The 23,511-nt window shown below is 33.3% G+C and overlaps 1 protein-coding gene across 1 annotated transcript in view; it reads left to right on the top strand.

The window, feature by feature from the left end:
• LOC142239734 (uncharacterized) overlaps positions 1–23,511 on the top strand; it is a 387,934-nt gene that overhangs the window by 69,019 nt on the left and 295,404 nt on the right. The window contains exon 4 of the mRNA XM_075311515.1: positions 9,697–9,754. Within this exon, the coding sequence (XP_075167630.1) occupies positions 9,697–9,754 (58 nt within the window). The remainder of the gene's footprint in view (positions 1–9,696; positions 9,755–23,511) is intronic.

Genomic DNA, 23,511 nt, shown 5'->3' with positions numbered 1-23,511 from the left:
CTGGCTATTAGAACCATATTAGTCCATATCGGGCGAAAGATATATATTGGAGCTATATCTAAATCTGAACCGATTTCTATCAAATTTTGCACACTTGACTATACTACTAATTGTACTCCTAGTGCAAAATTTCATATATGGGAGCTATATCTAAATCTGAACCGATTTCTTCCAAAATCAATAGGGTTCTATTCTGACCCAAATTAGGAACATGTGCCAAATTTGAAGGCGATTGGACTTAAATTGCGACCTAGACTTTGATCACAAAAATGTGTTCACAGACAGACGGACGGACGGACAGGATTATATCGACTCAGGGACCCACCCTGAGCATTATTGCCAAAGACACCATGTGTCGATCTCGTCTCCTTCTTGGTGTTACAAACATATGCACTAACTTATAATACCCTGTTCCACAGTGCGGCGCAGGGTATAAAAAGCAGAAATACATTTTCCAAAAATTAAATTTGTGGTGCGAGAACAAAAACAATTTGTTTCTTTCGACCGTCGTTTGACGGGCTTTTCAACTAGTATTCTATGATTTGTGCAAGTTTTATAGGTAAGCGTTTTTCAAAATAAAACCTCCAGCTTTTCTTCAACATCTTCGATAAAATTTTTCTATGCAGCTAAAAATATATATTTATTTATTTATATAAAAATATTCATTCATTTCGGGGGGGTTTGATCCCCCTCACCCCCCCTTAATTCGGCCTTGACCACATAGTCCATACGTGGTATATATTAATCTAAAAAGGTCGATTAAATTCGTATATAATTAAGTTTAAAGTTTCTAAAGAAATAAAATTTTGACAAAATAAAATTTTGACAACATTTTCTATAGAAATAAAATTTTGACAAAATTTTCTATAGAAATAAAATTTGAAAAAACTTTCTATAGAAATAAAATTTGGAAAACATTTCTATAGAAATAAAATTTTGACAAAATTTTCTATAGAAAAAAATTTTGACAAAATTTTCTATAGAAATAACATTTTGACAATGTTTTCTATAAAAATAAAATTTTGGTAGACTATTTTTGGCTCGAGTGGCAACCATGACTATGAACCGATAAGGACCAATTTTTGTGTGATTGGGGATCGCCTATATATAACTATAGACCGATACGGACCAATTTTGGCAGTATTATTAGCGGACAAATTTTGGCAGTATTAGAGGCTCCGCAAGCCAAATCGGGGGATCGGTTTATATGGGGGCTATATATAATTATGGACCGACGTGGACCAATTTTTGCATGGTTGTTACAGACCATACACCATGTACCAAATTTCAGCTGGATCGGATGAAATTTGCTTCTCTTAGAGCAATCGCAAGCCAAATTTGGGGGTCCGTTTATATGGGGGCTATACGTAAAAATGGACCGATATGGACCAATTTTTGCATGGTTGTTAGAGACCATATACTAACACAATGTACCAAATTTCACACGGATCGGATGAAATTTGCTTCTCTTAGAGCAATCGCAAGCCAAATTTGGGAGTCCGTTTATATGAGGGCTATACGTAAAATTGGACCGATATGGCCCATTTGCAATACCATCCGACCTACATCAATAACAACTACTTGTGCTAAGTTTCAAGTCGATAGATTGTTTCGTTCGGAAGTTAGCGTGATTTCAACAGACGGACGGACAGGCTCAGATCGACTCAGAATTTCACCACGACCCAGAATATATATACTTTATGGGGTCTTAGAGCAATATTTCGATGTGTTACAAACGGAATGACAAAGTTAATATACCCCCATCCTATGGTGGAGGGTATAAAAAAGAGTAAACTACATTATGGGAAAAATGAGCTATCTCGTGCGAAAATTGAACAAAATTGTATTCCATATTTTTAATATTCATAAAATTAACGAAAATTTTCCGACATTTTTGGATTTTTAATTACCATTTAGGAAATTAGTCTTTCTCGAAAAAAAAAAATTAACTAAAAATAAAGAAAAAAAAAATATTAGGCGCTTAATCATTCCTATTTCAACCAATCTGTAGTTCATTCTTACCATTTCTGTAAAGCGAATTGAACTAATTTGTACGTCATTGAAATTTTAGCTCATAAAATTTTTGAGACTACTCAGAATAAAGAAAAAATCGTTGGGCTGTGGAAAATGTCTTACAAAATTTTAAAATAAACTAAAAATAATTTTTTTGCAATAAATATAAGTTCATTTTAGCATCAGTTTTACAGCAGACTTTTTTGTGTGTAAGTGTTGTCATCTGTTTGAAGGCCACAATTCGTGCAAAAGATAGCCAATCGAACAAATCTAAACTGATTTAAACATTTTAAGTTATATCCGACGTTTATGCTTTTGAACACTTAAATTTAAATCAAAAATACATACACGCAAAGAAAAAAACGTTTGGAAAATGTGTACCGAAAACGTTTTTCTTTTGTTAGAGTTTTTTGAATTTCTTCGAAAAGTATACACTTTTATCACATTTAAATTCGTTTGTTACAAAATTTTTATTTTTTCAATAAAAAAAATTATTTTTGAACCAACAACACAGTCCATTTCGTTTATAACAAACACTGTTCTTTTCTAAATTTAGGTCTTTAATAAGGCACATTTTACAGTTCATAGTAAAAATTTAATATAGTAGAATGTAATGTTGAAAATTTTTTCGGAATCTTCCGATTATATCTGGAATATATGTAAAAAAAAACTTTGGTCGAAGCAGGGATCGAACCCACGACCCTTGGCATGCAAGTCAGACGTAGCAACCACTGCTCCACGGTGCCCAACTAAATGTATTTTTCTGTTAAATAAACTTTGTTTAATCGGCTCGTGGGCGCCGCAAGCTATGCTATATAAATATAACTTAGTTATATGGGTAATTGTCTATTGATGACAATAACGGCTACATGGCTCAGTGGATAGTGTGTTTGCTTACAAATTGCATGGTCCGCGGTTCGATTCTCCGTCCAGGCGAAAGGTAAAAAAAATTTTAAAATTTATAAAATCGTATAATTTCTTCTACATTGTTTGTGTTACAGAAAAAGGAGCTAAGAACTAAAAATTTTTTTTGAGTTAGTCTTTATGAAATTGTTTTTACATCCTGGAAAAGAATAAACGTTTATCGCAAAAAAAAATATACTTTTCTTCCAAATACACTTCCTGTCAACGAAAAGCAAATGAGAAACGAACTTTGTTTGTCTAAAATTTCGTTTGGGAGGAAAGAATTATTTTTTTGCGTGTAGCGTTTTACTTTGTCGCGTTACATATCAGCTACCCTGTAAAAGTAGTATGGTACGCCAATATCCGATTTAAAAAATTAAATTAAAAGCTTAAAAAGTCGGATCTTTAGTTTTAAAAAAAAACTAAAAGTCTACTTTTCCAAATTTTTGAAAAGTCGAATGGCCGTAAAGTAGACTTTTTGATTATAATAATAATCCATACAGCCATGCCGTTAACATTAAAAAAATCGGAAAGTACACAGAAAAAAATCACGAAAATTTTTGCAATTAAAATTTTAATTAAGTTTTAAAAAATATTCAATTAAAAATTTAATTGATTCAACAAATTTTTTAATTGAAACCAAAATCAATCACAAAAATTAATAGTATCAATTAATTTTTTAATTGGATCAATTAATTTTTTAATTTTTTAATTGATACTATCATTTCTGTGATTGAAGACATTTCAATTAAAAAATTAATTGGATCAATTAATTTCGTGATTGAACCAGAAAAAAATTTTTTGTGTGTAGATTAAAAAATTTGAAAACTCGAAAAGTCTACTTTCTCAAGTCGACAGATCGAAAATTCGAAAAATTTTCCAAATTTTGAATAAATCCAATAGTTGAAAAGTTTAAGATTGTTACTATCCTACATTCACGGTCGCCTATATTTGGCTCAAAATTGGGAGGTGTCCACTTATGAGAAGTTAATGAAATAGTATGAACTAGCAAACGTTTCACGAATATTGTTCACATTTCAGAATTGTTCAATTTTGAGAGGTATCACTGTAGTAATTTATAAAAGCGCGGAAAGGTACCACTAAGGGTTTTTATACCGTTATTTCGATGCGTTACAAGCGAATAACCTCCTCCCATGGATTAGGCAACAAATGTTACTTTCTTTGTATATAAAAAAATACAAGAAAAATACTCTCTGATAAATTTTGGCAGTCCTACCTACAGAATAAGGGGGCAGTTCTGTAATTGTTGCGGTACCTATTTTATGTGGATTTCTTTGCCACGAATGCATGGCAAGAAACGGTGGCACATTAAACCCTCATATGTTGCATTGTCGGAAATTTATTGCATCGATTGGATCACATGCTGTGAGCTACAAGTGGTTCCTTAACAATGTTGTTAGCCCCAAGTTAGTCCAATGAAGGCCAGAGGTGTCAACTGGTACTGAATGAATGCGAAATGTGTTCACTAAATGAAACATTGAACCGACAAACAAACGGAAAATCAGTGCAAATATTTGGACGAATAGTAATTTCAATGTTGATTTAGTTCAATTATAATGAACTTTTGGGTCAGCGAGTCAAAGCTTTTGAAAATATACCGAACAATATTCCAGCTGGGGGAAGCCATTGTTCAATTTTAACAAAGGTAAGACAAAATGCTGCATACTGCAAATTCAATCAAGTTTTATACATTGCTATCACCATTATGTCCTTCTGTATATTATTTGTGTGGAATATAAAACTGGTAATGAAAATTTTCTTGGAACATTGAAACCTTATGGGGCTAAATATTTATACCCTGCGCCACACTGTGGAACAGGGTATTATAAGTTAGTGCATATGTTTGCAACACCCAGAAGGAGACGATATAGACACATGGTGTCTTTGGCAAAAATGCTCAGGGTGGGCTCCTGAGTCGATATAGCCATGTCCGTCTGTCCGTGAACACATTTTTGTAATCAAAGTCTAGGTCGCAGTTTTAGTCCAATCGACTTCAAATTTGGCACAAGTATGTGTTTTGGCTCTGAATAGAACCCTATTGATTTTGGAAGAAATCGGTTCAGATTTAGATATAGCTCCCATATATATCTTTCGCCCGATAAGGACTAATATGGTCCCAGAAGCCAGAGCTTTACCCTAATTTGCTTAAAATATTGCACAAGAAGAACAATGAAAACTATAGTCAAGTGTGCCAAATTTTATTGAAATCGGTTCAGATTTAGATATAGCTCCCATATATATCGTTCGCCCGAGTTACACTCATATGACCCCAGAGGCCAATGTTTGCTCCGATTTAGTTGAAATTTTGCACAGGGAGTAGAATTAGCATTGCAGCAATGCGTGCCAAATTTGGTTGAGATCGGTTCAGATTTAGATATAGCTCCCATATATAGCTTTCGCCCGATTTACACTCATATGACCACAGAGGCCAACTTTTAACTCCGATTTAGTTGAAATTTCGCACAGTGAGTAGAATTAGTATTATAGCTATGCGTGCCAAATTTGGTTGAAATCGGTTTAGATTTAGATATAGCTCCCACATATAGCTTTCGCCCGATTTACACTAATATGACCACAGAGGCCAATTGTTTCCTCCGATTAAGTTGAAATTTAGCACAGGATGTAGAATTAGCATTGTAGCTATGCGTGCCAAAATTGGTTGAAATCGGTTCAGATTTAGATATATCTCCCATATATAGCTCTCTCCCGATTTACACTCATATGACCACAGAGGCCAATTGTTAACTCCGATTTAGTTGAAATTTTGCACAGAGAGTAAAATTATTCGGTTGAAATCGGTTGAGATTTAGATATAGCTCCCATATATATGTTTTCCTGATTTCGACAAAAATGGTCAAAATACCAACATTTTCCTTGTAAAATAGCCACTGCTTAGTCGAAAAGTAGTAAAAATGACTCTAATTTTCCTAAACTTCTAATACATATATATCGAGCGATAAATCATAAATAAACTTTTGCGAAGTTTCCTTAAAATTGCTTCAGATTTAAATGTTTCCCATATTTTTATACCCACCACCATAGAATGGTGACGGGGGTATAATAAGTTTGTCATTCCGTTTGTAACACATCGAAATATCGATTTGCGACTATATAAAGTATATATTCTTGATCAGGGAGAAATTCTAAGACAATATAACGATGTCCGTCTGTCTGTCTGTCTGTCTGTTGTAATCACGCTACAGTCTTCAATAATGAAGCAATCGTGCTGAAATTTTGCTCAAACTCGTCTTTTATCTGCAGGCAGGTCAAGTTCGAAGATGGGCTATACGGCCCAGGTTTTGATATAGTCCCCATATAAACCGACCTCACGATTTGGGGTCTTGGGCTTATAGAAATCGTAGTTTTTATCCAATTTGCCTGAAATTGGAAATCTAAAGCTTTGGTAGGACCACAAATATGTGTACCAAAAATTGTGAGTATCGATCCATATTTTGGTATAGCCCCCATATAGACCGATCTCCCGATTTTATTTCTTGGGCTTATAGAAATCGTAGTTTTTATCCAATTTGCCTGAAATTTGAAATCTAGAGGTATTTTATGACCATAAAGAGGTGTGCCAAAAATGGTGAGTACCGGTCCATGTTTTGGTATAGCCCCCATATAGACCGATCTCCCGATTTTACTTCTTGGGCTTATAGAAATCGTAGTTTTTATCCAATTTCCCTGAAATTTGAAATCTAGAGGTATTTTATGCCCATAAAGAGGTGTGCCACAAATGGTGAGTATCGGTCCATATTTTGGTATAGCCCCCATATAGACCCATATCCCGATTTTATTTCTTGGGCTTATAGAAATCGTAGTTTTTATCCAATTTGCCTGAAATTTGAAATCTAGAGGTATTTTATGACCATAAAGAGGTGTGTCAAAAATGGTGAGTATCGGTCTATATTTTGGTATAGCCCCCATATAGACCGATCTCCCGATTTTACTTCTTGGGCTTATAGAAACCGCAGTTTTCATCCAATTTATCTTAATTTGGAAATTAAAAGGTACTTTAGAAGCGTAAAGAGGTGTGCGAAAAATGGTGAGCATCGGTCCATGTTTTGGTATGGTGCCCATATAAACCGACCTCCCGATTTGGGGTCTTGGGCTTATAGAAACCGTAGTTTTTATCCAATTTGCCTGAAATTGGAAATCTAGATGTATTTTAGGACCATAAAGAGGTGTGCTAAAAATGGTGAGTATCGGTCCATGTTTTGTTATAGCCCCCATATAGACCGATCTCCCGATTTTACTTCTTGGGCTTATAGAAACCGCAGTTTTTAACCAATTTATCTGAATTTGGAAATTAAAAGGTACTTTAGAACCGTAAAGAGGTGTGCCAAAAATGGTGAGCATCGGTCCATGTTTTGGTATGGTGCCCATATAAACCGACCTCCCGATTTGGGGTCTTGGGCTTATAGAAACCGTAGTTTTTATCCAATTTGCCTGAAATTGGAAATCTAGATGTATTTTAGGACCATCAATAGGTGTGCCGAAAATGATGAGTATCGGTCCACATTTTGGTATAGCCCCCATATAGACCGATTTCCCGATTTTACTTCTTGGGCTTCTAGAATCAAAAGTTTTTATCCAATTTGCCTGAAATTGGAAATCTAGAGGTATTTTCGGGCCATAAAGATGTGTGCCGAAAGCGGTGAGTATCGGTCCATATTTTAGTATAGCCCCCATAAGAACGATTTCCAGATTTAACTCCTTGGGTTTCTGATTTGCCTGAAATTCTAATTATTCTGGTATTTGAGGCTCACAAAAGCGTGTATCGGATTAAGTTTTTATCGGTCCATTTGGTAATGCCTCCATATAGACCGACTTCACTTCTTGAGGGTGTAGAAGGCCAACTGATCATGAAAATTGCTTGAGACTCAGTGTAAAATTTCCGAATTTTACTTCTCGGGTGAAAATCTACATATTTAAGATTTCAAATCAAGGCGTTATTTTATAATTTTCTTGCACATTTACAAGAGATGCTAATAATTCCTCTAAAACTCAAACAAAAATGGTTCTTATAAATCCAGAATCTGATATAGTCCTCATAGGTGAAATCTTTAAATTTATCTTCCGGAAATGTCCTCAAGCCCTCCTGAAATTTCAAAGGAAACCCTAATATTTGGTGCATGGTGGTGGGTATTTAAGATTCGGCCCGGCCGAACTTACTGCTGTATATACTTGTTTTATACTAACATTGTGTTCCACCCTAGTGCATTAGCCGACTTAAATTTTGAGTCTATATATTTTGTAGAAATCTATCAAATTCTGTTCAGATCGAGTAATATTTAAATGTATGTATTTGTGTATATATGTTTGTATCCAAACATATTATATTTACAAAAATGTTATGTCCCAAACATTATATGTTCTAACATATTTATGAACATTATATGCTTGCACTTAAAAATATTGTGTTAAACAATTTGAGTTCCAAACATATGACTTTTACACTCAAACATATGAAAAACAGTCTTTTTCGTTCGTGTATAAATCGGGCGAAATCTAACTCTGAACCGATTTCAATAATGTCGAACAGTTTATGTAAAATAACGAATATCAGAAGGCAAAAAAGACGGCTACGGGGCTAAAATTAACAAAGTAAACAAAATATTTACATGTGTAAATAGTGGCAGATAATGGTACTAGAGCTAGGAGCTAGAAAACCCCTAATTGAGTGTCGTTGCAGAGAATTCCAGGGGCACTAGCTTTTGCATTAGCTTAGTGTCCTAGCAAAAAAATTGGGAAGTTATTCTAAAGGCACAACTTTAAAAGCACTTCCAAAAATGTCTTCCAAATGATGATATTTATTTTAACTACACAGGAAGTTCATTGAATTAAATTTTTTATAACTTGTTGTTTTTTCATATTTTTAATCGGTAATTTTAATTTTTTCGTTTAATAAAATCGAACAAATTATTCAAATTTTGTCGATAAAAATGCTAAATCCATTCTAGAAAAATAGCGAATTTTTGTAAATATTTGTGTTCAAACGTTTCAGACAAGCTTGCATTGAAAATCATAATAAAACGTAAAAATTATTTATTTAGGAAAATATCACAAAATTTTTTAATTCACATCCAAAACACTGAATTCAGATCACACCCTAAAAAGTGATTCAAATGCAGTGGAACGGCTGTTGAAATGGTGGACATCCATCCTATGGCAAGCCCATGTTAAATTCATCGCTTCTGCATCAACTTTGCACCACTTCCGGATCCAAAAAGAACATTTTCACTACTTTTTACATGGGTTATTCGGACTTATTCATCCTGCTTAGAACTTCACTAATAAAAAAATTAAAAAATTATAAACTTTTCCTAAGTCATTACTTTGAATGTGCATTAAAAATTCTCTTTAGAGGTAGACTTAATTTTCACTTCATAAGAAGTTATTTTGAGGTGATATATAAAAATCTTTTTTTACGCAGTTTTACCAAGAAAGAGTTAAGAAAAATTTTATTTTTTATTATAGTTATTTCCTAATTTTGTTAAATGAAATCTGGAATACTGAAATAGCATCATATTTGAAGAACGAAGCCGAAGAAGCAGATGCTTAAAAAGATTACTTTTGCCCTATGACAAGCCCATATAAAATTCATTGCTTCTGACCGAATTTTACACCACTTCCGAATCCAAAAATAACATTTTCAGTTTATTGCTGGGTTTTACAATGACTATTTAAGTTTATATAATTTTTAAATTACCAACCTGCAAATATAATACAATCATTTTTTTATTTGCTTCGTTACAGGCAGAGGGCCCTCCCGTTCAAGTCGAACCTGTAGATTTAAGTTTACGCTCACCAAAAGGTAAGTCCTTCTTTGACATGTGTTCTTGCTTTCAGAGACCAATATGCAAACATACTTTTAGCCAAAATTGCTTCTGTAATTGGAAGCATCATTTAACCAACTTCTATTTATGCCTAGAAGTAACATAATTCATAGAAATTTAATTGGAATTTCATAAAAGGAGTGATAGTTCCATCATCATATCCCTGGGGTAGATGGTGAGGGAAAACAACCTTCTCGTACACATATTCGACCAATAAAATATTGCCAATGATATATGGACACTTTGTATTAAGCGGACAAATAAATTGGTTAATGTTGACAGGAACTACACCCGATGTCCCAAATGTCCTCTACCAACTTCCTGGTTACTTTAGTGCATGGGCGATGACTTGTGTCGGTTTTCATTTCAGTCTGTGATCGCGCAGTATAAAAATACCAACAAATGCTTATTGGTGGTCATTTAAACTGTCATTGTAGCAACTTGCAATGACCACTGGTCATGTTCCGTTGTAGCTCGGTTGCTTGTTCCAAATGTCGTCGTTGTTTTACCGCAGAGTTCCTCATGTTGCGGTTATGATGGACAAAACAATCCGTTGTAAACTTGACTTGAGGTGCCTAAGTTAAAGCGAAATCCACTTAGACCGAATGAAAGCCCCAAGAACGTTAACAAAAAAAAAATAAAATTTAAATTTGTTAACTGACTGTTTGCAGCGTTTGAATGGCAAAACGATTGTTTTATTTGCCACTACAATGTAATGTGAACATGGAAACATATGCATATCGGATTGTATCACATGCCCTGGGATTCAGGGTTTCTAGATCAACATGGAGAATTTTATGTTTACATTAAAGTTAATGAAGTCGCCAGTGGGTTGCCATAATTCAAATTTTTATTTATTGCTAGGGGACATTTTTGCAAATAATTGTTATCATTAGTGTAGACTAATCGCATTTCTCATTCCTTTGTTGTACAAAGACAGCATTTTTCGTTGTACCTATGGTGGTCCCATAGGATGGTGATGGGGGATATAATAATTAAGGAGAATTCTAAGACATTAGTGTTGCCAGTATTTTTCTGGCTCTTGTTGCCAAATTGGGGCACTTTTGACCTCAAAAATACCAAATTTAAATTAAAATTTCCCATTTTTTTATGAAATTCAGCAATAATTTCAAGATTGAAAAAAAATGTCATACCAATTTGCGGGCAATATGACTAAGATTTCGAAACGTAAGACCAGGAAGTGGAAAGGGGAGTTCAACAACCATGTATTTATGAAAGAAAATTTACTTCTAAATATTCAAGCATTAACAATGGCTGGTAGATATATGAAGGTGAACCATCTTCATCATTGGATATATTGTCCAATCAGTGAAAACAATGCTGAGAGGTACACATTTAGGTGCAAGTTCTTACGAAATGATTTCACAATTGTACAAAAATTTCTTAGCCATGCTGAGTAAAAATACAAATTAAAGTTTGTGCCCAAATACTCCATTTGCACCTTTCTCTCTTTTCTAAATTTAACTATTCTTTTTAGCACACTGAGTGCCAAGGGGTTTTGACGAAAACATTCCTTGGCTACCAAGCACTTTTTTGCTATAAACTGGTGTAAAAGTAGGAAAAAGGGATCCGGAGCGGTCCATTTTGTTCGCTCCGGAGAAAAGAAAACCGCTCCACGCTCCGCTCCGAGAAAAAAAATCGCTCCGCTCCTCTTCGAGAAAATTATAGTACAAACATTGTATTATTTGTTCAATTGAGTTTTATTTTATGGGGGCACAGCGTGACCCCATTTGTCGAAATCGGGCGATACATATATATGGGAGCTATATCTAAATCTGATCCGATTTCTTCCAAATTCAATAGCGTTCGTCCTTGTGCCCAAAAAAACTCCCTGTACCAAATTTCATCAAAATCGGTTAATAATTGCGACCGGAATCCTGTGAACAACAAATACATGGACAGACGGACGGACGGACACCAAGCGCTAGATCGACTCAGGTGATTCTGAGTCGATCGGTATATATTTTATGGGGTCTAAAACCAATATTTCTGGTAGGCACATTTTTTGGCAGGTCAAACTTATTATACCCTAACCACTATATGGTTTAGGGTATAATGACTTTAAAAGAATGTGTTGAAACCTTTTATTAATTTTGAAGATTTTTTCAGAAATATTAAATCCATTTTGACTTCATTAAAACGAAATTTTCATTCATGTTAGGATACACATTTTTATGTCGAATCACTTAGCTATAAGGACAAACAGACTTCATTGAAAAGTTTAGAGACTTTTAGACAAGGAAAAAACTTTATTTCAGAGAAATACGTCTTCTATTCTAAGCAAAATTAGTACTCGTATTTTAAGCATGTGAAATATTTGGCCTCCCGACAATATTCTTTGCGGTGCACCATCTACTATTTAATATGTGATAGAAACCAAATTTATGAAAATGGACCAAAATGGACCAAATTCTGTTTGGTCCGACCATCGGACCAAATTTAAAAATTAGAAATCTTTTTGGCCAATTTTGGTCCGATCGGACCAAAACGGCAACGCTGATTGGAATTGAAAGTCTATACACAGAGTAGAAGTAACTACTCTCCGAAAGTTTTTTTTGTTTTGCAACAGACGTAGATAAGAGGTTTTGTTATATTTGTAATGTGTGTGTGTATACACCCTCACAAAAAATCGCTTCTGTAACATATACTCCCAAACATATTTTGCTTCAAGCATATGCATTTTTGGGTATTGCCCAAACATTTATATGTTTGATCTCTTCCAATATATAATATGTTTGAAAGCATATTGGTCTAAACAATATATGTTTGGGTAGTCTAAGTTCCAAACATTTTGTATTTTTGCATTCAAATTCAATAATGTTGTCTTCTAAAAAACAATATGTTATTGTGTGAACATATAATATGTTTGGAAGCATTTTGCACCCAAAAATATTATATGCTTAAAAAAAATTCTCCCAAACAATATTGTGCTCAAAATTTTATTTATTTATTTATATATTTACAATCATAATGAATTATGAAAATAAACAGGTAATATAGGTGCTAACAACATAGGTTTTCGACCTGAATGCTCAAAATTTTGTTTCTGCTTAATTGTATATTCCCCCACATCTTTCTCACTTCCACGAGATTTTTTAGTTCTTAGCACCTTTTTCTGTAATACAAACATTGTAGAAGAAATTATTCAATTTTATGATTTTTATTTTATTTTTGTTTTACCTTTTGCCGGACGGGGATTCGAACAGCGGACCACACAGTTTGTAAGGATCAAAGAAGTAGCTGATCAATTGCCCAAGGAAAAATAAAATGTTAATTTTGTAATAACAAGCAACCACCAACTTAATTCAATATCGCTCCCTGTTAAATAGCGCTCCAAGCTACTAAACACATATATGTTTATAGGCTATTTCTAAATTAATATATGTTTGCATCCAAGCATATTATATTTACAAACATTTTATGTCCCAAACATAATATGTTCTAACATATTAACATATATGTCCCAAACATGTTCAAAAATATTGTGTTTAAAAATTTGTGTTCCAAACATATAATGTTTATAGCCAAACATATGAAAAACAGTCTTTTTCAACCGTGTATTTATGTTTGCAACAACCTCCATCGAAATCAGTCCGTGGTATATCTACGAATATTCTTACTCAGATCTAGTGTTACATAAGTTCGCTTTTTTCCCTTTATTGTAAAAATACATTTTCGAACAGCGTTTTTAAGAAATGTTCGTTCTCAAAAAAAGTAGATAACATGCAATAATACAAATCAAGTCATTAGTTTTCAATGTGAGAAAAAAATTAAAATAAATGTATATGGGCACATTATTCAACCAAAATTGAAACTATCCATAATTTTAATTAAATTTTCGAGAACTAATATCAGAAATAAGAGAATGCTAGGATATAGTAAAATAGTAAAGCAAATATGAATGTCCTTACACTGAAAAAAAGCATGCCCGGTTCCAAAGATTTTGTCTTTACTTTAACAGTTTGGGTATTAATTCCGAGCCAAAGAAGTGGAGAATACAAGTAAGGATACTTTAAAGACGCAATTCTCTTTTAAATTTGGGGGTTATGTACTTGCTTCTAGGAAGCAAATGTTAATTTTTCATTTTTTTTATTTTTTTCGTCATTTTTTATCAAAATCCTTTAAAAACGAGTTAACGACAATTTTATTTTCCATATTAAGACTCGACTTCCAATAGAAAATATGCTATGTTTCAAGTAAAAAGCGTCTTTAAAATAAAGTGTTGAAAAACATGTCTTATTTGTTAACGATTTTTTGCTTTGTAGGCAAGATGCAAAAAGGAAACAAATTTAAAGACAATTTTATTTTAAAGAATTTTTCTTAATTATTAAAGTCACGTTGACCTTACCTCAAAAATTTTATTTTTCATTTTATGATACACATTTTTAAGTAAAATCACTTAATTAGAAGGACATTACAACTTCATTCAAAAGTTTATTGACTTTTGGACAAGGAAAAAAAACTTTATTTTAGAGAAATGCGTCTTCCATGTTAAGCAAAATTTGCATTCTTATTCTAAGGACATGAAATCTTTGACTTCACGACAATATTTTTTTCAGTGTAGAAATCTAAAAAATTAAATATAAATAAGATCGTTTAATTGCATTTATTTGACGTTCATTACAAACATCTTTGTAGTAATACGGGATGGAACTGATCGAAAATACTATTGTTACTTTTACAACACATACTAAAGATATATTTTGACATTTGCCGTTTTTGAAAACAATTACTAAAAAACACGTTGTGTTTTCCCCAATGTACGTACGTACAAAAATACATATCGTACATTTTAAACGTTTACTCACACTACGCTAAGTACTAGCTATATTTGAAATTACCTACACAGTGTTTTTCATTTGGAAACCGCTCCGCTCCCGCTCCGGCAAAAAAGGGGCTTGCTCCGCTCCGGATCCCTGGTAGGAAATATTCAGTTCTGAGCGAATTCCGAATGATTTAGATATTATAACGGTTTTTTATGTCGCACGTTTCCATACGATGTGACACTGGACGCGATTCTTGCTATTTCTTATTCTTTTTTTAATTTTTACGCATTTTTCTTTACATCTATTTAAAAATATAATATTTTTAAATTTAGTTGAAATATTGAAATATATAATATTTTTAAATTTAGTTGAAAATGTAGTCGAAAGAAAACAAGAAAGAATATCAAAAGGACTACGTTTTGTGCGCAAATATGCACATCTAAATCATCATAAATTAATGCAAATTTGAATTATCATATTCTAATTTTAATTTTTTTTATCTTTCTTATACTTTTTTCCGAAATATCGAATGAATTCCATTAAAATTTTAAAATTACAAACAACTTACGTATTTATCAAAAAAACAGACAAAATGAAGAAATTTCTATGAAGCATGGACCAAAATTTAGGGCAAACATTAGGGTACAAGAATCACATAAATAAACCCCTGTAGAGTCAAACAGCAAAATCCTCTCACTCGAGCGCGGCCAATCAGCTTATCCTCATTCCTTCTTCTAAGTTCTAAGATAAATGTCTATCATCCTCTCCAGAGTCTTAAGAAGGAATGAGGTTAGGTTAGGTGGCAGCATGATGTATCAGGCTCACTTAGACTATTCAGTCCATTGTGATACCACATTGGTGAACTTCTCTCTTATCATTGAGTGCTGCCCGATTCCATGTTAAGCTCAATGACAAGGGACCTCCTTTTTATAGCCGAGTCCGAACGGCGTTCCACATTGCAGTGAAACCACTTAGAGAAGCTTTGAAATCCTCAGAAATGTCACCAGCATTACTGAGGTGGGATAATCCACCGCTGAAAAACTTTTTGGTGGTCGGTCGAAGCAGGAATCGAACCCACGACCTAGTGTATGCAAGGCGGGCATGCTAACCATTGCACCACGGTGGCTCCAACTTCCAACTTAGACCTCCAACTTAGCTCCAACTTTCAACTTAGACCAACTACTAACGAAGCGACGTATTTCAGCCACACTAGGACCAGCAAACATACAAAGGTATGCGAACAGAGGCACTCCTCAAGGAGGAGCTCTAACATATCACCACTTCTGGTTTCCCTAGCAAAAGGAAGATGGGACAGAGAGAATAAAAACACAAGAAAACGAAACTGTGAAGCGAAACTGCGTCAGTAGGCAGTCATGAGGTAAATTTCTCTAATATCAAGCATGGCCCCATTTAAACTTAAGCCGCACACTAGATATGCTAGTGTTCACAAGACATTAGATTTCACTCCTGTAAACCGAACAGATTTCTAAAAAATCTCTACAAAAGTCCCCATATTTATGCAAATTCCCCACCATATCCCCAACTCGAAAATTTCGTCTTGCTTTATTTCCAATTAATAATATACGTAACACTTGTGAGAGAATGCTTGTCTCTGCAACGTCTCATCTGACATATATGTCTCCAGAGTGGATCCTTTTGTTGAATTCCCATAATCAAAATATTACATTCCCTTATTCTACTCGAAGAACATAACTAAAGGTTAGGAAACCGGACATAATTGGTTCTAAGGATGATCTTAGCCTAGTTAATTGGCTATTCAATTGCAACTATGTAGTTTCTCAGGTTTCGGGGTTATTAATATTTTGAATAACCTAATAAAAAATTGTGTTTCCTTATCCAACAGACAGTCGTATCTCTCACCTTAACTTGGGAAATAGGTTGCACAGAAAATTCCAGTTCAGTGGCAAGTCTGTAGAACTTAACTGCCGAAAATTGTTCAGGTAAAGTAAGACGGAGAGAAGTTATCTGCATTTTACCTTTTTGTCATTTTCATGTAAGCTACGTGAGATGTAAATATTACTGTACACCCATAGAAAAAATCATGAACGGCGTGGTCATTTTGAAACGATCCGTTCATGAAAGTGAATCAACACACATGTGTTGTCAAACTGAGAACAGATGGGGACAATCTGACAACGTAAAAATGACACCATAAATTTTCAAAACAACAACCAGCGTTCATGATCTGAAAACGTAATGGTTACGAATTTATAAACAAAATTAAAAAAAGATTTCCCCTACCGTGACTCGAACCTGTGTTGCCTGCACGATACACGTTAACAGTCGCCTTAGCACATTGCACCAACGGCGGAGTTGACATAACAACGTCTAACGATTATTTTAAGACATTTCATGACCAAAGAAAAACGAATGCCGTTCATGCAATCGTGAACGCCCGTGGACGAAATCGTGAACATTCCGTTTTGATTTTTTGTGAACGTTTCCGTTTCATTTTGACAACGTCCGTTCACGATTGTGAAACGCAATTTTTTCTATTAGTGTACACTATAACATATTTCCATATTCAATTTTCTTTAAGCAATGACTTCCTATTGAGGCCGTTCCATCTTTCATCTCGTTATACTTAGAAATTTCTGTTACATGCAAGGTCAATACAAAGTTGTCCCATTATTCTTATACTATAAGCTGTGAAATTGTTATGACCCAATAAAAGCTTCATCGAATACACTTATCAGCAAATTTATGTGTATACAAGTGGATAGTGATGTCAGATATTAACATGTACATACGGCCGAAAGTTCGGTCAGGCCGAATCTTATTTATCATACACCAGGGCTGTGTAGCAGGAGTCGGAGTCTAAAGATTTTACCGGAGTCGAGCAAATTTTCTACGACTCCGGCGAAACAAAATTTTGGAAACACTTCATATTTTTGTAACTGTACCAATATTTGCACAAATTAGATTCCATTAAGGTCTTCAATCGTACAACGAAAACGAAATTGCTGCTCCCCATATCGAAAATAGGTTTCATATCATGCAAAGTATATTTATATTAGAGAAATTCCACGGTGCTATAGAAATGGTGAGTTGATTGTAATCGCGCAATAACTTCTGATTATGGAGATTTGTTTTATGTCTACTAGTGGGCGATGTCAAGATGATATTTTATATGTCAAGATGAAGATGATGTTCATACGGTTTGCCAGAAATTTTGAATTTAGACTTATTTGAAATAAATACGCAAAATATGCTTCCTCTCGGTTCAGGTTTTGATATAACGCTACATAAGCCTACAATATTTCTTAAGCGCATAAAGAAGTCGTCACAATTATTGGATTTGATTAAAGTGATTCATAACATGACATAATTGTTTGGAGGTTACAATGATCCGTATAGACATGCACCTGGTATGATAGTCCCCATATGCACCCGATGTCTTTGGATGCTTCAATTGTAATTTAAACCTCTGGTACGTGCCATCTAAGCTGGTCTTTTGGAGGAAGTTTGCTTTATCAAATGGAAGGAAGTTTGCTTTATCGTCCACAAATGAATTACTTGGGGTTTGGTGACAGTTACTGCATTTTAGTCTATATGGAGTCTTTGTAAAGAAAAAACAAGCCTATACAACAGTAAGTTCGGCCGGGCCGAATCTTAAATACCCACCACCATGAATCAAATATACTAGTTTCCTTTGAAAGTTTCAGGGGGGTTTGATGACAGATATTTTCCCAAGCAGATCAGTTCAACCAGTACGCTTCCCACAGATGAATGTAAAGATTTTACCTATGAAGACTAGATCAGATTCTGAATTGATAAGAACCATTTTTTGTTTGAGTTTTAGAGGAATCATAAACATCTCTTGTAAGTGTGCAAGAAAATGATGACATAACGCCTTGATTTGAAATCTAAAATCTGTAGATTTTTATCCTAATTATTTAAATGATTACGAGAAGTAAAATCTGGAAATTTTGCATTCAGTTTCAAGCAATTTTCATGATCAGTGCGCCTTCTTAACCCTCAATAAGTGAATTCGGTCTATATGGAGGCCTTACCAAATGGACCGATAAAACTAAATCATATACACTTTGTTATGGGTCTAAAATGCCAGTATATTTAGGAGTTAAATCGGGAGTTCGGTGTAATGTAGGGCTCTATAGCCCCCCTAGCTAAAAATTAATAGACTGAAGTTATAGGTTCAATTAATGTTTTATTTTATAAAAACGAGTAAAAAATCAGACTTTAATAGAACTAGACAATTAATTTATAATAAAGCAACTTAAAGAAGTACTACACACTTTTTTTATTTTTAATGGGTAATTTTTTTCTTTTTTCAAATCGGTTAAAAAAAGAGTAAGAATTGATAAAATGGTTCAAATTATTCAAATTTTGCCGCAAAAATGTTAAATCCATTCTAAAAAAATCGATAACTTTTGAAAATATTCGAGGTCAAACGTTTCTGACAAGCAAAAAAATATAAAAATTATTTATTTGGGAAAATATCACAAAATTTCGCATTAATTCGTATCACACCTAAAAAAACTGATGCAAATTCAGTGCACCACTTCCGGGCCCAAACAACATTTTCACTACTTTTTTGGCAACGCTTTTTTTTGCAGCCTTATTAAGATATTCATTTATGAAAGAATAGTTTTAATATCAGTTACTACTTTTTTAATTAAAATCAGACAAAATAATGAAGGCGCTTCAGTTATTAAACTACACATAAATTTAGGAACTTAAATCATAAGTTCAATCACAGTTTTATTTCATTATTTTCAGACTTCAAAAATTCACTTATAATAAAGAACTTACATTTTACACGCAAAGAAAAAAAAAAAAAACGCTTGGAAAACGTGTACCGAAAACGTTTTTCTTTTGTTAGAGTTTTTTGAATTGCTTCGAAAATTTTAAACTTTTATCACCAAAAAAATTCGTTTGTTCCAAAATTTTTACTTTTTCAGTAAAAAAAGTTAATTTTTAAACAACAACACAGTCCATTTCGTTTATATCAAACACTGTTCTTTTCTGACTTTAGGTCTGTAATAAGACACATTTTACAGTTCAAAATTTAATATACTACATTGTAATGTTGAAGATTTTTTCGGAATCTTCCGAACATGTCTGGAATATATGTAAAAAAAAACAAAAAAACTTTGGCCGAAGCAGGGATTGAACCCACGACCCTTGACATGCAAGTCGGACGTAGAAACCGCTGCTCCACGGTGCCAAACTAAATGTTTGTTCTGTTAAATAAACTTTGTTTATTCGGATCGTGGGTGCCGCAAGCTATGCTATATAAATATAACTTATATGGATATTTATCTATTGATGACCATAACAGGTACATAGCTCAGTGGTTAGTGTGTTGGCTTACAAAGTGCATGGTCCGCGGTTCGATTCTCCGTCCAGGCGAAAGGTAAAAAAATTTATAAAATCGTATAATTTCTTCTACATTGTTGGTAAAATTTTTCTGGGGGATTCTAAGACCCCTCCCCAGAGGCCTTCCTACGCTTATGCTCGGCCCAAAATACATATACTTTATATTTCGATATGTTACAAACGGAATGTCAAAGTTAGTATAACTTCCATCCTAGTGTGGAGGGTATTGAAGTATGACGAATAGAATACAATAGTCACCAGCAGTCAGTCACCACTGTTTCGAAACACCTCCTAAATGTTGTACTCGTAATATCCCCACTATATCATAGTGGTATAGTTTTGTAACGGCAATTAAATATCCATTGGCAATTTAAAATGCAAACCCTACTACAACTTGTTTTCTGCATATCCATAGTCCATTGGTTTCTGGTGATTATATTGCTAATGCCACCGTGTAACCACTGAGGAGGAAAGTTATCTGCTGGAGCAACGTGAATGGTATGCAAATTCAAATTGATGATTAATAAATTTAAAATTGAAATGTTGTGGACAAAAGTGGTGAACTGTTAAGTTTTCATTATTATTTCTTATTATTTTCTAAATGTTTAGTCCGTCTGTCTGTCTACCTGTCATTCATTTAATTCTTTCTATTATTTACTTTGGGAATTTTCTTTTGATTTCTAGTTGGTTATTGTGGTTGAGCCAAAATTGCCTCTGGCGATTTGCTGGTTTTCCATTCTACGTTACCTCCTTTTAGAGGAGCCCTCTTCTGGAGGCTATGCGCAGAGGTTTATTTTTATGCATATTAAGATTAACAGCAACATTTATTCGATGATTTTGCTGGTAAGCATTATTGCCAGCCTATTGCATTGGTGATGTCTCGAGAGTAATTCTCATATTATGGGTCTGTTATCTTTATGCGCTACTTTGCATACTGGTAGAAATGCATGGTTAATTCAACGGTTCGATATTGGGATGGGAACACTATCAATTTTCTTGGGCCATGGTGGCGGCATCCACTCTGTGCCATATAATTTAAAATTTGTATTGGGTAGAAGATCTGTACATAGTGGTTCTTATCATCCGTAATTCAATTAAATATAAAATTCATATTTTTCGCTTTTTCTCTCACTCTTGTACAGAGGTTCCACTTAGTTTTAAGTAGACTATTTACTTATAGTCATAAACAAATGGTCTGATTAGAAATTATATTTTAGCTATTACTAGATTATGGGGCTATTAGCATGCAAAATTTATAGAATTAGTACAATTCTCACTCAACATGCATTGGGCTCTCCCTTTCTTTACGATAATAGTTAGTCACTAGTTAGTAGTTAACTGACAAAACAAAACAATCACACATTAATTCAAGTGTTAATAGATATTCCATACTTGAGGTGAGATCGTATGATGATTGACTGAGGATACCGCAATGGTCAGTCAATGCCACTAATCATAAAACATACGATGCATCGAATTAGGCCTCTCAAATTAAATAGGAATGAGAGAAAATTGGGGATAGAAAATACTAGGAGGATTCTAATCTAATACCAATAAAAATGTCGACCAATTTCCCATTTTATTTCGATTTTTTCTATTTTCCTCCATCCTCCTCATTCAGTGTTAGGTATAGACTCCCATATAAACTGATCCACTGATTTGGATTGCAGACTGGTTACCACAGCTGGTAGGTAGAATTCTACCATAAATGGTATATTTTTTACTGTTTAGTAGATTGGTAGAATTCATGTAAGAAATTCGTCAAAAAGTGCAGTACGGAGAAATCAGGATATATAGTGAAAAGGAAGACAATTCGTGATCGCCACCAACAAATCACAAATTTTTATATTAACAACTTCTTTTGCTCATATATCCTAAAATAAGCATACTAGAGCGAAATGGAATAGGAGGTTAATTTGTGATAAATCCTAAACAATCCAAATTTTCATATATAAATCATTTGACCATATCTCCTAAACTAAGCGTCTTCAATATGGAATAATAACTATCTTCAGAAGGAGATTTATTGGGGCTACTAAGACAGCCTTACATTCCCAAAATGCTTTATGAGGTTGCTTTTGTATTATTTGTAAGTCAATATTATAAAAAATCTTAATTTTCGTGTTAGGTCATTTTTATGCACACAGAAAAAAATATCACCAAAATATTTCCAATTAAAAATTTAATTGAAGTTAAAATTTTTCTCAATTAATAAATTAATTGGTACAATTAACTTTTTAATCAAGATAGAAACGTTAAGTTAATTAAGTCAATGATTGAAAATTTTAAAATTTTTAATTAAAAAGTTAATTGATACAATAAACTTTTAATCAAATTCGGAAGACTAAGTCAGTTAAAAAAGTGATTAACATTTTTTTAAATTTTTAATTAAAATTTTTTTTCAAACAATCAATTGTTAATCCAAATAAAAATTCTAAGCCAATTCAAAAGGTAATTGAAAATAGTTACCTTTTTTTAATTAATAAATTGATTGAGTTTTGCAATCAACATCAATTAAATTTTTAATTGAATCAATTAAAAAATTAATTGAAATTTGGTATTGACATCAATTAATTTTTTAATCAAAATTTTTTTCTATGCCCAATTAAAACTGTGATTGATACTATCATTTTCGTGATTGAAGACATTTCAATTAAAAAATTAATTGGATCAATTAATTTCGTGATTGAATCAGAAATTTTTTTTTGTGTGCAGCCACAGACTATCGAAGTATATTTGTAGATGTATTAAGTTTCCCTTAATGATGCAAGCTAAAACGAATTTTAAATTTTCGACAATTCAAGGGATATTTACATTTAGTTGTTGATGAAATTAGGTAATAAACTATTTCGTTGGAAAACCAATTTTATACCAACCACCAAATCGTTTTTCCAAAAACTGCAATATGAGATATTTTTAACCCTTTCACTACCGATATCCACCTGGGAGGACATGACTTTGAGCGTCGATTGAACATTATCCTTGTATGCTTTATTTAAAATTTTTATTAGAGTATGTTAAGGGGTCCTTCTAATATTAATTTAGCAGTTGTTTTTAGTCGAACATGTGTTTCGTCAATTTTATGCAAAAGGGAAATGCCCATTTTTGCTCATGTATGATATTGCCCTTGAGCAATTAAGGTGGCCTACCTATACAATTGTTGATTTTTTATGTATGAAAAACTCAACACAACCGTTTAAATAGTATTAGACCAAAAATGTTATATGGAATGGCAAAATTCGAAATTATGATAAAACAAGTATATACGGCCGTAAGTTCGGCCAGGCCGAAGCTTATGTACCCTCCACCATGGATTGCGTAGAAACTTTTTCTAAACACTGCCATCCACAATGGAATTACTTAAATTGTGGTAACGCTTGCCGATGGCAAGGTATCTTAAAACCTCCTAACACCGTCTTCTAAATTGTATGTAAGTCCATACGTGGTATACATTAAATCAAAAAAGATCGATCAAATGCGTATATAATTCAGTTTGACAAAATTTTCTATAGACATAAAAAAACAAAATTTTCTATAGAAATGAAATTTTTACAAAATTTTCTATAGAAATAATATTTTAACAAAAT

This window comes from Haematobia irritans, chromosome 5 (genome assembly GCF_050003625.1).
Source record: "Haematobia irritans isolate KBUSLIRL chromosome 5, ASM5000362v1, whole genome shotgun sequence".
NCBI lineage: Eukaryota > Metazoa > Arthropoda > Insecta > Diptera > Muscidae > Haematobia > Haematobia irritans.
This window is presented reverse-complemented; position numbering and strand designations above follow the sequence as displayed.